The sequence below is a fragment of the Aplidium turbinatum genome, chromosome 17 (assembly GCF_918807975.1).
Source record: "Aplidium turbinatum chromosome 17, kaAplTurb1.1, whole genome shotgun sequence".
In the NCBI taxonomy this organism is placed as follows: Eukaryota; Metazoa; Chordata; class Ascidiacea; order Aplousobranchia; family Polyclinidae; genus Aplidium; species Aplidium turbinatum.
The window spans coordinates 18,380,415-18,394,668 of record NC_137488.1 but is presented as its reverse complement, the minus strand read 5'-3'; the positions used below and the strand labels follow the sequence as shown (position 1 = coordinate 18,394,668).

The following is a 14,254-nucleotide window of genomic DNA, read 5'->3' as shown; positions in this document are numbered from 1 at the left end:
TGATATTGATTTCAGGAAAAGCTCTAATATTTAGGCTACGTATTAGGTTAGGTAGACTACATAAGCTATTCAGGCCAGAATTTAGAAACATTTCACTTAAAGTCAACTTTAAAGAACCAATAGGCTAAACGAAATATTCATTAACTCGGGTTCTTGATTTTAATTATTTTCTGTTGTCTTGAATATCGTTTTCAGCGGAATGTGAACTTTCAAGATCACTATTAGGAGCTTGGAAGCTTTAATGTTCGGCATAAAAGTAAGTTTCCCTTCCTTTTTTGGGTTACAGGTTACAGCATTGGTAATGATATAACCTAGCAGCTAACTAGATAATTTTTGGCAGAAACTACAAAAAGAACAATAAAATTAAAAATGAGCATAACAATGCAAAATATTGCCGTAGCTTTTTTGGTAAATTGGTTTAGACTACAGTTAATTTTATTTGCTTTCTTACAAAGAGATGCACACTGACACGATACACACTTACTAACCTTTCTTACAAAGTTTATTTCTAAAAATATAACACTGATTGACCAACTATTTTGTGACAATTTGAATAACCAACTAGGACAGTGAACAACAAGCAACAGATACAAAGTGCATTTGTGGTAAGATATACTTAACAACAGTAACTTAGACCAAAACGACGAAGCAGTGGTCTTAAAAGTTTTTTAAATGTCTGAAAATGAAAGTACTAAACTTATTTTTGTTATTGAATCTTTACTCTCGGGCTCTGTTGTTTATGAATTATTTCATCAACTAGGTGCCGTGAAAGAGAGAGAGAAAGAGCAATCTTTGGAGTGCGTTGTTAAAGTGCACATCTCAAGAGTCGAATCATCTTGAACTTTCTTCGTGGATGAAGTAAGCCGCTTAACCAACTGAGCTATTGGTTAGTCTTAAACGTTAGGATGTACCGCATGATTGATAATTCTTTCAAAGGGGTCACGGTTCGTATCAGCAAAAAGGTTGGAAACCACTGGTCAAATATTTGCACCCGTCAACCATTGCAACACCAACATGATTGTAATGACCAATCAGAAAAATTGGTTTGAGATAATGAAAAATACTTAAGCTAAACAAAAAATACGACTAGGTTTATGTTTAAAGTATAAATATAAAAAGTGCTTGCTTGTCTAACTAAGAAAATGTAAAGAAACAATAAAATGCAAAAACAATCAACAAAAGTTTGCAGTGTTCGTTTGTAGCCTACTGTAAATGTTGAAGTAAAACTGAAACTCGTGTTGCAAGTGTCTCTCATGTTTCCATCGTCGCATTGCGATACGCTTTTATCTTTTCCTTTTTTTTTCTGGTGAAAAGTATCAAAAGCAAAACCATTTACGGTGGCGCACCCTTCTTTTTTTCACTGCACACTGGGTGGCGGTCTCAAACACTGTTCTCACATTTTCGTTGATTTTCGCCGAACATTCCACATACCGAACAGCTCCGATCAATTGCGCCATCTTCTGGCCTTGATGTAGCTTGACAGGTTCTTGTTTGTTGATCAAAAGTTGCTTCATTGTGGCTTCATCGAATCTGCAACATATTGTACATGAATAAATACTTTTTAAGTTTCACTATAAAAGTCTTAATAGCCACAAATATTTTCAAAGCTTTTTGCAGCAAAACTGAAAAAAAGAAACACAAAACCCAAAACTGAAGAAACACTTTTCGCTCTTGATGACATCATGTGAACCATTAAGCTTGGCGCTTAACAGATTTTTAGTAAATTGCTGTGGTAAGACGGCGCCCATTGCCCCAGAGCCGTTGAGAAGGTAACTTGGGCTTGGTGCCAATGAGACTCTCAGACCCCGAAATCAGACACTTTGAAGAAACACAAACCATATCCAAGAACACGAGGGGATTTTTTTAATTTCCCGGGCCCCTTGGAATGGTCAAGGGCCCCTCTATTCATCTTAGTCTCGGGTCCAAAAGAAGCCTCTGGTCCCCTTGTCAACGCTATTGTATTGCTCCCTCCCTTCCTCGGCCCTTAGCCACGCAATTACTGCATTAAAGTTCAATTTTTACCTTAAATCAGATTTGGTCCCAACCAGAACAACAGGAATTGTAGGGCAAAAGTGCCGGACCTCTGGAAACCATTTTTCTTTCACATTTTCCAACGAATCGGGTGAATCGATGGAGAAGCATATAAGAACGACGTCAGAATTCGTGTAGGAAAATGGCCGCAGCCTGTCATAGTCTTCCTGGCCAGCCGTGTCCCATAATGCCAATTCAACCTGAAAATGTATAGTGAAAAACATTGTTCAAATTTTACTGACACGACAAAAAGATAAAATATGACTTTTATGGCTCCGTCTAATCACTAATTTCTTATTTACATGCTTTATGTAAACAGTAGGCTTACAGTTCAATGTAGATCTTATATAATAAAAAATAATTCTTGAACTTTTTTATTGCATTTAGACTCCACTTATAATTTAATATGATTCTATAGTTTAAAACAAAAGTTTATGGGAAAACAAAAAATGCTAAGCATTTTTAGTGAAATAATTTTTACTTGTTTACCTGCTTTCCATTTATATCCAAATCAGCTACGTAGGTTTCGAACACGGTAGGTAGATACACGTCCGGAAATTCATCTTTACTGAAAACTGTTAGCAGACAGGTTTTTCCGCAATCGCCGTCACCAACTACGACTAACTTCTTACGTTCAGGTGACATTGATTGTGGGGTCTTGGAAATTTCAGAAAAATCAAACAAATCCTTGATAAATTTCGGCATGTGCTTTTTGACACTGGTTTTTAAATGAATCGGTTCTCTTTCACACCAGCACAAGATGATTTCAAATGGACTATGAATAATAAGCAAATAGCGATCTAACTTATATACGCTGAATTCACCCGATCTATAAATATCTACCAATCTACCAATCGAGCATCATGCGTAATGACGTCACGGCGGTTTCACACAAGCGCGCGACTTTAAAATAGAGATTTGAGTTCTGCCCGAATTGCGCAAGTCACCAACAAACAGTCAACCTTTGAGTTTTGTTTATGAGCTATTTTTAGTATAACTTATAGAAGTTTTGCATTCAGGTTGCAATGCAAAAGTTTTCAAATGGTATACCGTAGCCTCTTAACATGTGAAAATATTAGAAATTGCCAATAGCTTGTAAATTACGTTGACACGATTATTTTGAATTTAACAAACTTGTTTCTCGTCACAAAATGTAACCATTAAAAACGATTTAAACAACTAAATTAACAAACAAATTGATTGGTAGCAACACACTTCGGTTTTCAAATAAAATTGGCTCAGTTCATGTAACAGAAAAACTGTTTTTTCCTGCAAACCCGTTGCACGCAGCGACGTTAACAACGACATCCAGAAGGTACTTTTGAGCCTGGGTCAGGGATAATTTTAGGGGTCCAGAACTTTCCAAGGGGCTCGAGGGCTTGAAGAAGCTGCTTCGTATTTGTTGGATGTGTTGTGTTTTCGTTTTTATGTTTTCATAGTTGTTATTTACCTTGCTAACCTATTTCGATTTCAAAAACAAAAAAAATCAAATACAATTAAAGTGAGATTTTTTTTTGCTAGATTTTAGCCATTTTTTCTGTTTTGTGGCAAATAAAGTTGTTTTACTTCCTGTGTGGCTTTTGCAAATAGTCTTCTAATCACAAATTGTCAAATTTAAAGTTTTCGAGTTTGTGGGAAAAAGATGGTAGCCTATCAAATTGTAAATTAAACAGAGAAGATGCGTTTAGTTTAAAATTGCTTGCGTTTTATTCAACAAATAAAACAAGGCGTGAAATATACTTTTGGTTTCAACATAGTAGGGAAATATCATAAACATTGAAAGAAATATGATTGAGTTTAGAATGTTATCTTGTTGTCGTTGAATCTGTGTTTACAAACAAAGCATTCAACGAGTTCTAACAAACAACTTGCTATCGACTCTGTTTGTCATCGACAACTTTTCTCTTCAGTGACCCGCTGTGACGTCACAAAATAGTGAGCTCACTTGGCTGCTATAAATAGTAACAGCCGCTTCGCGTATATAAAGTTACGTTTTGAGTGTTGTCCTCATTACTGTTGTTGGAATAGCACAATCCAGACCAATAAAACTTTCAACGGTACAATAATACGCTTGTATTGTCCACATAAAGTTTAAGAACGTGTTTTGCATAATTTTTTGTGATTAGAAATGGATTCGGCAATCCGCAAGAAACTAGTTGTGGTGGGAGACGGTGTTTGTGGAAAAACCTGTCTACTCATTGTCCTCGTCAAGGATGAATTTCCAAAGAGATACATTCCTACAGTATTTGAAACTTACGTCACAGATATGGAAGTCGATGGGAAAGAGGTAAATTTTATAGTGTTCTAAAAATACTTAAGCTAATAGTAAACAAATTTACAAACACAAAAATTGTTGCGTGTTGTTTTTTAAGCTAATTATTTAGTAAAAATGTGCTATAGAATGCTACGATTTTAATGATTTAAATAATATCCATCAACATAATACTCGCCACAAGATAAAATCCCAATATTTCTTACCCAGAACTAATAATAACTCCGGGCAAAAAATGCTACAGTACTTGGGACCCCAAGCATGGGGTAAGGTTCCTTCAGAAATTAAATGTTTGTCTCCCTTTTCATTCAAAAAGCAATATCAAAAGCACTTGGTCGGTTGTTACTCTTGCTAAATGCAACTCTGTTGTGTATTTTTCAGTGAAATTGATCGGACATGTCTGACAACTTTTGGGATCTAATTTGTGTTTTGTTTGATTTCTCTGTTTTTGTTTTGTTTTTTTATGTTATGTTCATATACAATCTTCTCATGTTTTGGCTTGCATTTACTAACCCCCACATTGCGATTGTAACCTTATTCAACGTTTCATTATTTTCTCTAAGTGTTTTCAGTATAATTTTCATTGGTAGTATTTTTTTGTAAAATACGGTACTGCCGCCGGGGTGGAAGCTGACTTGGTGACCTCATAAGGTCTTTCGCTTCCTTCCTCTCTCACTTTTATGTAATGTACCAATGTATTTGTCGTGATAATTTGAGAAAAAAATAAACCAGTGATTGATTGATTGATAATATATCCAGACTTTTTTATTTCTTGGAAAATTAACTGTTTAGCAAAATAAAGTTATTTGTCAAACTTAATTGACCGCTGTTTGAAGGTTGGCTTATCTTTTTTGTAGGTGTATTTTTATCGTTTTTAAAATAACATTTAAAAAACGAGTCAACTCAAATGTAATTATTTGTTGAACTGTTGAACAAAGATGGTACAAAACAGACTAGTGAAACAACTAATTAATTATTCACAGTATTTTATTGTTGCTTTTTGTTAAACTGACACTTTAACACAGGTTCAACTCGCATTATGGGACACAGCAGGACAAGACGACTTTGATAGACTTCGTCCTCTGTCGTATCCGGATACAGACGTCGTGTTAATGTGTTTCTCGGTGGATTCACCAGATTCATTAGAAAACATCACAGACAAATGGATGCCTGAAATAAGACATTTCTGTCCCAAGGTTCCCGTGGTGTTGGTTGCAAACAAGAAAGACTTAAGGTAAGTTGTAAGCACCTTTTCCAGACAGCAAAATCCGAAATCCAAAAAAATGACAAATTTTGCTGTCTGGATTGTTTAATATTTCACTTTTTCCTGGTTTCATTCTCAATTATGTTAGCAGTATTGTAGTAAGATAAAGAAGTTAAAAGGGTTTAAGCTGCTGCTGCTACTGGTGTTTAATTTATCGGCTCAAAAGCTTAGTAATAAAATAGAGAATTCGCTTTCATTTGAATAACGCTATTTTTCTGATGACAAAGTTGCAATTTTATAATGGTAATAATAATGTTATAGTTGATTTATTGTCGCTCTACAATAGCAAAGATCTTTTAGCGACAGGTCTCATTTTTAATTTCATATCAGGTTTACGATTTCATTACATTATTTTCTGACTTCTTTCTTGCTTAACGCAATAAGAATAACACAATCGATAGCGTTTTTAAAGTCTTCGGTTTGACCGGACTTAGAATCGATCTCAGATCTACCAGCACCAGAGTCGAAGGCGAAACCACTCGGCCTCTGAGGTGGTTGCGATTCACAACAGCATAGCATATCATCGCTTTTTAGTGAGACAATACGTTTACAATTCACAAATCAGAAGCACGTATCTAAACTAGGCTACTCAATTATGTTCTCTGACTCTCCTCGTTACATACGCTTTCGATATCTTTTTAATTATTTGGGTTATTTTGGTCCAGAAATGATGAAGCTCTTCGGAAGGAACTTTCCAAAAGAAAACAGGAACCAGTGAGTTATGAACAAGGACGAAAAGTTGCCGATACAATTGGAGCAACCCACTATGTTGAATGTTCAGCCATCATGAATGAAGGTGTCAGAGAAGTCTTTGAACTCGCAACCCGAAGTGCGCTGATGAAGAAGAAAGATAAAAACGGAAAGCGAAAGTGTGTTTTTCTATGAGCTATTTAGCGTCCATTTCAGAAGACAAAACTTTTGCTGTTTGCGAAGTTTAGCATTCGACAGCAGACGAACGGGTACCGCTGCCGTCCAATACAGCCCGGCAATATTTATTGAACTTTGACAAGCGTCGCCTTGGTAATGTGAGGACTAAAACTATTGAGTTGTTGCAAATGCCCTCATCTAATTTATTTTTGTATTCGTCTGTCTCTCTGTTTATAACTGTTTTTCTTTCCGTGCTTGTATTCGATCTCCACGTGGACTATTTGTCGTTATTTCCTCAGTTTGCTGGTTACGTTGAAGAAGTACAATTTTATTACATTTGTTACAATATTTTTTTTTAATTTCTGATGAAGGCTAAAGTTGAGCCAAAAACGTCAGACTGTTTAATTTATTTTTGAGCATGTGTATCATGTTATTGTAATGCTCAATCTTCTTGTGTGTTTGTACCTTCCTTGCTTGTTGTACAAGACTATCATTTGGCAATGCTCTTGCAGCAATTTACAAAACTTTATATCCTGTTGAAGTGTAAAGAAATAGACTATCTTCTGCAGCATGGGAAATATCCACATTGCCATTTGCTAGGTGTGGATTTAGGGAAAGAATAACTTGTTTTATGTGTTCCCCTCAAATTGACAAAATGTGCCATTTGTTTGCAGATACATACTTTTTTGGAATAGCACGACTTCTGTAGGCTATCCCCAAGTCAGTAGGCTATGCTTTCTCTGCAGCAAGCTGCTGTGTTCCCATAAAAAATTCTAGATCTGCTGACAATTGAAGATTTTATTGTTGGAACAATAAGGTATGCAGAAGCATTTTCTTGCCCAAACGAGTTTCTGCTAAGCTTTAAAAATCTATTCTGTCGCGATTATGAACTCTTGTTTATGTGTAGGCTACCTAACCGCGAAAGCCGCATAGGCTACGGTATATTAAACTTCCGCCAATAAATTAAGCTGATTTTTTATTTTGTTGTTTTGTATTTTATTCATTGCGGGATATTTTTTGTAATAAAAAAAAAAAAAAAATTATAACAAAATTTTCATGAAAAAGTTGCAGTTATATAATTTCTGAATCTGGACATATATTCACAAGTTAGGCTACTGTGGTTCACAATTTTTTTTTGCCTTACAAACTTGCCTGAAAATTATAAATTACACTCTTGATTTTAGCATCCACACAACTATCTATTGTTTTGGGTATTCGTTTATTTCGGTTCCACAATTTGTAACAATCAGTTGATTATGATACAAAAACGTTTCGAAAAGGTGCGACAATGCCAAATCCTAGTATTTAGTCTCCAGCATGCTTAAATTATCGCGCTTCCTTTTTTCTGGGCTCTTGCCACGTGATGCACGAATAGCAAGTTACAGTTTCCGCTTTGATGGTCAGATATAAAAAATAAAACTAGAACTCGTTCTTCCAACCTTCGCCTCCTTGAGGTGGTGGACGGGGTTCGATACTCGTGTCACCACTAAAAAAAAATTGACGTAAAATTCACCTAATTTGTCAGCTTGAATTAGGCGAACTGAGGGGTTCTGCTAAGAAGTCAAAGCTATAGGAGTTGTACCGGAACCGACAAAAATGTGACGAATAAGGCAAACTGACAAATTAGCCTACGTTTGTAATAGCACTCAACATGAAGGAAATAGATTTGGAGTAGTAATGTAGCCTTTAGCCAGCTACTTAGCTGCGCCAAATCTACCTGTCTTTTGCTTTGTAAGCACAAGAATAATTGTTTGAACAGCATTTGATTACTACATCAAGACTGGAATTTCCCGCTCGTTATCTGTCCTGAACTTCAAATCAAGCAAAGCAGCAACAGCATTAGCCGGAGCATGTTTATTGTTTAGGTCAACGCCACAATATTTATACCATGTCATGGTCCAATCCATGCAACAAGCTTTGCAAAAAGTAAGCTTGTTATTGATATGCTGGGTTTGATATACTTTCACAAGTGAAAATGGATGTCAATTACCATATACTCCAACATTCACATAATTAATTTTCCGGCCAAAAAAACAAACAACACGATATTACAAGCAAATGTCAGGCTTATGTTTCCACTCAAAAAGTAGCAAAATAATTTGCGAACTTGTGCAACGAGAAGCCAGCCGACAGCAAGTGTCTGTGGTAAAAATGAAAAAAATTTAAAACTACATAAAATTAAAAACAGAGAGAGACTGTTCACCAGGCATTTGGTAATAAAATTAATTTGCGTTCTTCTGGTGACTATTTACTAGGTTACTTCGTGATGTTCAAGATGATAACTAGCTTTTGTATTTCCGACGTTTCGTCAGTCAGCACGACTGACTTTATCAAGGTGGCTAAAACAGGTTAACACAACCTGTTCAGCAACGATGGCACAACACAAAAACATACTGATAAAATGAATAGAGTAAAGCAGCAAGAATCAGAATTAAAACACGCCACAAGATACCTATTACTGATAAAATGAATAGAGTAAAGCAGCAAGAATCAGAATTAAAACACGCCACAAGATACCTAAGTAGTAATGTAGCCTTTAGGTATCTTGTATCTTAGGTATCTTGTGGCGTGTTTTAATTCTGATTCTTGCTGCTTTACTCTATTCATTTTATCAGTATGTTTTTGTGTTGTGCCATCGTTGCTGAACAGGTTGTGTTAACCTGTTTTAGCCACCTTGATAAAGTCAGTCGTGCTGACTGACGAAACGTCGGAAATACAAAAGCTAGTTATCATCTTGAACATCACGAGGTAACCTAGTAAATAGTCACCAGAAGAACGCAAATTAATTTTATTACTACATAAAATTATTATTCATCTTCTGTTTATCAGGGGGGGGGGGGGGGGGGGTTGCATAACGCCTATGATCGTCAGAACCATCATAATGGGTTATATTAGTTGACAAAAAGATCATATAGGGGTAAGAAATGAAATGCTACGATACTTGAACAGTGCCGATATTGCAATGTAGACAACAGGGTTGTTTAGAAACGAATTAAGTCGACTGGCCAATGTACCCGAGTTGCCAGCTCTCTAAAACCCGAAACAGAAAATGTATTTAAAACATGGCCATTAAACAGACATAACTGAGCAACAACACAACATTATAAAAACAACAAAAACACAATAGGGAACGTTTTCGGCTATGCATATAGCCCTTATCAAGCCTTTAAAAGAAAAATACTGTATAACAAATACTTGCACTAAATTTTCTAAATGATGCAAAGACAAGCAGGCCAAACTTCTACAAAATTTACATTCGAATCTAGCCCATTTTTTAAGCTAATTCCCACACCATAAAAATAAACAGTTTGAGTTACAACTCAGACTTCAACGCCATTTTTCGATAGTCAAGCTTTGTATAAAACCCAACAGAACAGGTGGAGCGGCTACAGATGAAGTTGATCAAAATAGCCTTTGTAAACTAAATTATTGCAAGTGCCTTTGTCACGTATATTGCAAATTAAAAATACCTTTCAAGGATACTCGGTGCGGGCAGTGTGTGGTACCATGGGTTGTCATTGCTAAGTGCCGTCACTGAAATTAAATTGACAAAAATCAAAAAAGGAAAAACATAATGAGGATGACTGCATCCGAGAGGACTTTTTGAGATGACAACAACAATAGAGGATGAAGAGGACTGCATCCTAGAGGACTTTGAGATGACAATAATGGAGGAGGCTGTCCTAGAAGCGGAGCAGCACGATTCGAACTAATGATCACATTGAAAGTGGAACTAACGGGTGACAGGCGTAACAAAAGAAAAAGCACAGAGTAATTTACAAGTAAATTTGCTGACATCGTGCCGACCCAAACAACTAAAATCCGTCACTTTTACATTGAATCAATGCAAAAATGACAAATTTTGCTGTCTGGGAAAGGTCGTTGACGTCATCCTTACATTATAAAAATCATCGCTGACGTCATATCACACATATAGTATCACGTCGTGCAATGCAATGATATCATAAAGACGGAACAAGCCTAAAACTTTCAGACTAATGCGATGGACAAAATACAAAGGCAACAGCAGCGTCAGCGTAAAATGATGAAAACAAAATCTTAAGACGAAAGCAACGATGCAGTTTAATACAGAAGGAAGGAGTTACAAAATGTTGTCGCTGTCATAAAAAAATATTTTAATGATTTTGCACAAATGACTGGTCGACAAACATGCTGTTATTGGTGTACAATACATAATGCATCGTCAATAAACATTGAACAGTTATAAAGGTGTTGACTTGAACGTGGCAAAAGATGACGTCCGTATCATCTACGTTGATATGTAACTCGCACCAGAACTTAGACGCAGCGAGAGACTGCTATGACGCAGGCGAAACTACAATTCTCAATATTTTCAGATAAAATTTAAAATAGTGATGCTTAAGCACAATAATAATGCAAGACCTGGAAACTAGCGTTTTGTTCGATAATAATACAAGCGGTGAAATAAATTGGTTAGCAAACAGTAAACTTTCACATATGATCGGAGTCACGGGTAGCGATATTGCATCTGCACAACTAAAATATGTTGAGATGAAACAATTACACAGCAAGCGGTGTTCTAGTTAGCAAAAATCTGAAGAGTTCGTTTGAACCAGTGTGAATTACAGCGGCGGTGATGACGTCTATATTGACAGTGGTGAATGGAGATGACGGAGATGGGATGAGTTAGCACAACAAAGTCGTGAAGGGCACCTTGGAGTGACGTCATTGATGACGACATGCAACGGCAATGAGACGATGGTTTATTGTGCAACAAAGAAGCCTATACCGCGTGACTCAAACAGAACAATCACAACACAGAAACAAAGTGACCATCCTGCCAGCAGGACGCTGGTTGTTTTTGAACTCCAACGAGGATCATGATGAGTTGCCAAGGAGGATCATGATGAGTCGCCAACGAGGATCATGATGAGTCGCCAAGGAGGATCATGCTGAGTCGTCAAGGAGGATCATGATGAGTCTCCCACAGAAGATGGGGGCTTCCGGGATGTGGTGGGCGTGGTCGTTCTGGAGGGAGGGGCAGAAGCATGGTCCCTGGGTTTACGCACCTGGGTGAAAAAAATTGTTGTCATTTCAGAAAGTTATTACCATAGCAATGGAACGGAACAAATAATCCCACTGAATGCCAAATGCAGATAACCGGGGGCCTACCAGATAACCTTATTTTTTTTCTTTATTAGACAAGTCGCAGCTTTTCGTCGTGTGAGCCTCTGGGGCGGAGGATCTATCTTTTTACCACCCCCCAGCTCATAAAGGGACATGATGTACAATCTGTCGGATGGTGGGAGCCTAGGTCCGAACGGGCGCTCGGTTGACACCGCTCAAGAGCATGCGGCTGTGTCTTTGGAAGGACATTTAAAAGGTATGCCCAAAAATGGACATAACGAACAGCTTTCTTGCCTACAGGTTCACTTAATCTAAATTCTAAATCATCAATCACAGGATGTAAGCCTGGATATGACAAAGTTTTCAAACATAACATTGAGAAAACAATTTGAAAACTTTCAACAATTGCTTTTTCTTGGGTTTTCTGGCATCTCTATCCAAGATGATAGAGACTTCTTGATTGAGAGAAATCTTACCGGTAGATTGGTCGGACGCCTTTTTGATGAAGTAGAATTCGATCTAGGGGGTTTCGGGATGAGGTTGGGTTCAAACCGTGCACGCTGCAACATCTCCTTGTCGAAATCACTGGAGGAGGCGATGCTGTTCCTGGTGGGAACGGATTGGGAGCGGGAATACAGAGATGGTGGTACCGGCAACAATAAGTTGGTACCAGTGCTGTTGTCGCAGGGTGGTTGAAGAGCTGTGTCAATGTAATCACCGAATTGGTTGGCCGAAGATTTTGATTGGTCGTCTCCATTTGTGGGCGTGGCTGCGCTTGGCGAAGGATTGGCCACGCCTTCATCATCTGCAAGTCGTCATTGCGTCATATCACACCGAGTTAATGACGAAAGAAACTTAAACAAACATTGTAACTGCGTAAACGTTGAGTAGTTTCTTCAAGTGATCACCACGAGAACAATCAACAAGCACCGATCGTAACCGTCTATGCCAAAACACCTATGCAATGCATGAAGTGTACAAGTGTACATACTGTATGTAAGACATAGATAAACTTTACAAAAACGGTACTTATTTATACATAAACCACAACCTACATCAAATCCAGCTTATACTTAAACCATGTGAACCACGTGAAGACCCAATATGTACCGATATGCTTGTGTCTGATGTCCTCCTCGGCTGGACGGGTGGTGGTGGGGCGGGGGCGTTCGTCGTGGAATCTTTCTTTAGGATCTCTTGCTTCATGGTCATCTTTTGTTTCCAAGCAAGCAGGCTCGCTTTTATTGTTGTTTTCGTTTCTATTAAGAAGCTAAAAAGCAATGTTAGTTTACGTTTTGAGAAGAAACTACAGATCTACTACATAAAATTTGGTCTTACAAAACTTCCACAACTGGCTGGCTGTTCAGTCCATATGACTGCTCAGCAGTGTCATATGCATTGCCGAGCAGTTAGAGTTTGCACAACGTTCGAAAGGACGTTGGTTCGACACCGCTCAAGAGCACGCGTCTGTGTCTTTCGTAGAGGTAATTTTAATGAACAAACTTCAAAAATTGACACAACAATTAGTTTCTTTGTTTTCAATTACCAAGAAGACACTTGGACACGACAAAGACACATGACCAACTCACCGGATTGGATTCGTTTACTTCAACGATGGTGTCCACAATTTCAACGATATTTGTCGATTGTAGCGGAAGAGAGGAACTTCCGCTCGGAACTGCAACACAAACACTTCTGTACATCAATAGTAAAGTACCACCAGACAAAAGTGGTTTGACACTCGTGATGTGAGAAGTTGTGTGTTAGCATATTTGTCGATTTTGAGGTGGTCTAAAAACTGTGGGCTGATCTTTACCGTACACGAAGTGATATCAACATAACGGTTTAACTCCGACAAGAGAGAATTACAATTGTAACACATTTATTCAACAAGACAATAATTTTCTTTAGTGCTTTTAATTGAAAAATGTCTCAAAAATTTCAGACAGAAAATCACTTTCGACCTGGAAGTTGCGTGGTTGCAAATATAGATTGATAAGAACCAATACTTATCGTAGCTCGCAAAATTGGTGCTTTTTATATCGATGCAGCGTATTCAAATTCTGTTTCGCAAATAGAACTAAAATGTTGGTGGCTGAGATGGTGTTTACAACCAGTAACGAGCCGGATGGTTTGTACACCAATCCACGCACTGCTTACCTAAGCTTGGTTCAGAACGAGGTTCAATAAAAACTGGTGGTACATCTTGCTGGTCATCCTGCCTGCAATTGAAAGTTTGTCGTCATCATGTCACTGCGAGGTAATAAGCGCGGACACAATGTATCCCTCACACTCAGTAGCGATTTCAAAAGATGGCTATCCTACACTGTGCAAGGTCGGCTTGTAAATCATGCAAACATGCTGCAATCTCATATTGAAGTATATAAGCTTCACATTTACACAACATGCTTAGATGTTGAAAGAAACAACATACAATATCGTTAAGATACGTAGATACCTAATACTGAGATTAACTTCTTGTTGGGCGTCGCGATTATGACGTCGTGGTAGATGAACGGCGTCGGGTTGCAGAGCAGGCTGTTCCTCCTGTAGGTGGCACAAGAGAAACAAACAGCAGAAAGTTTAAAGGTTCAGCGTTATCTCCACTCTGCTCAATAACTCACGTGATCAACACAAGACTTCGAGAAAACGGAAGTACAAAGATCAGCGACTGTAAATCACTTCTCAGCATATGCACTATGCAGCCTAGT

General features: G+C 37.7%; 3 protein-coding genes across 4 annotated transcripts in view; 1 reads left to right on the top strand and 2 right to left on the bottom strand.

The window, feature by feature from the left end:
- Positions 1–490: 490 nt before the first annotated feature.
- On the bottom strand, positions 491–2,790 carry LOC145786592 (ras-like GTP-binding protein rhoA). The gene is made up of 3 exons (XM_082598276.1): positions 2,521–2,790; positions 2,023–2,231; positions 491–1,530 (listed from the first exon to the last, which is right to left on the bottom strand). Exons 1-3 carry the CDS (start codon positions 2,734–2,736, stop codon positions 1,317–1,319), a joined length of 639 nt encoding a protein of 212 aa, XP_082454402.1. The 5' UTR covers positions 2,737–2,790; the 3' UTR covers positions 491–1,316.
- Positions 2,791–4,062: 1,272 nt separating this feature from the next.
- LOC145786593 (ras-like GTP-binding protein RHO) lies at positions 4,063–7,543 on the top strand. The gene is made up of 3 exons (XM_082598277.1): positions 4,063–4,318; positions 5,329–5,537; positions 6,233–7,543. Exons 1-3 carry the CDS (start codon positions 4,160–4,162, stop codon positions 6,450–6,452), a joined length of 588 nt encoding a protein of 195 aa, XP_082454403.1. The 5' UTR covers positions 4,063–4,159; the 3' UTR covers positions 6,453–7,543.
- Positions 7,544–8,269: 726 nt separating this feature from the next.
- LOC145786681 (diacylglycerol lipase-alpha-like) overlaps positions 8,270–14,254 on the bottom strand; it is a 28,909-nt gene continuing 22,924 nt past the window's right edge. For both annotated transcript variants that reach the window (XM_082598393.1, XM_082598394.1), the window contains 6 exons: positions 14,002–14,090; positions 13,704–13,765; positions 13,133–13,221; positions 12,654–12,813; positions 12,020–12,348; positions 8,270–11,485 (listed from right to left, as the gene is read on the bottom strand). In XM_082598393.1, the coding sequence (XP_082454519.1) occupies positions 11,387–11,485; positions 12,020–12,348; positions 12,654–12,813; positions 13,133–13,221; positions 13,704–13,765; positions 14,002–14,090 (828 nt within the window). In that variant the 3' untranslated portion in view covers positions 8,270–11,386. The remainder of the gene's footprint in view (positions 11,486–12,019; positions 12,349–12,653; positions 12,814–13,132; positions 13,222–13,703; positions 13,766–14,001; positions 14,091–14,254) is intronic.

What these genes read in the sequence shown, in the direction of transcription:
- LOC145786592 (XM_082598276.1), bottom strand. Translation starts at nt 2,736, where the DNA reads ATGCCGAAATTTATCAAGGATTTGTTTGATTTTTCTGAAATTTCCAAG. An exon ending in TGGATATAAATGGAAAGCAG is followed by an intron (nt 2,232 to 2,520) that starts GTAAACAAGTAA and finishes ATACATTTTCAG; the next exon opens with GTTGAATTGGCATTATGGGA. An exon ending in GGGACCAAATCTGATTTAAG is followed by an intron (nt 1,531 to 2,022) that starts GTAAAAATTGAA and finishes AATATGTTGCAG; the next exon opens with ATTCGATGAAGCCACAATGA.
- LOC145786593 (XM_082598277.1), top strand. Translation starts at nt 4,160, where the DNA reads ATGGATTCGGCAATCCGCAAGAAACTAGTTGTGGTGGGAGACGGTGTT. An exon ending in TGGAAGTCGATGGGAAAGAG is followed by an intron (nt 4,319 to 5,328) that starts GTAAATTTTATA and finishes ACTTTAACACAG; the next exon opens with GTTCAACTCGCATTATGGGA. An exon ending in GCAAACAAGAAAGACTTAAG is followed by an intron (nt 5,538 to 6,232) that starts GTAAGTTGTAAG and finishes ATTTTGGTCCAG; the next exon opens with AAATGATGAAGCTCTTCGGA.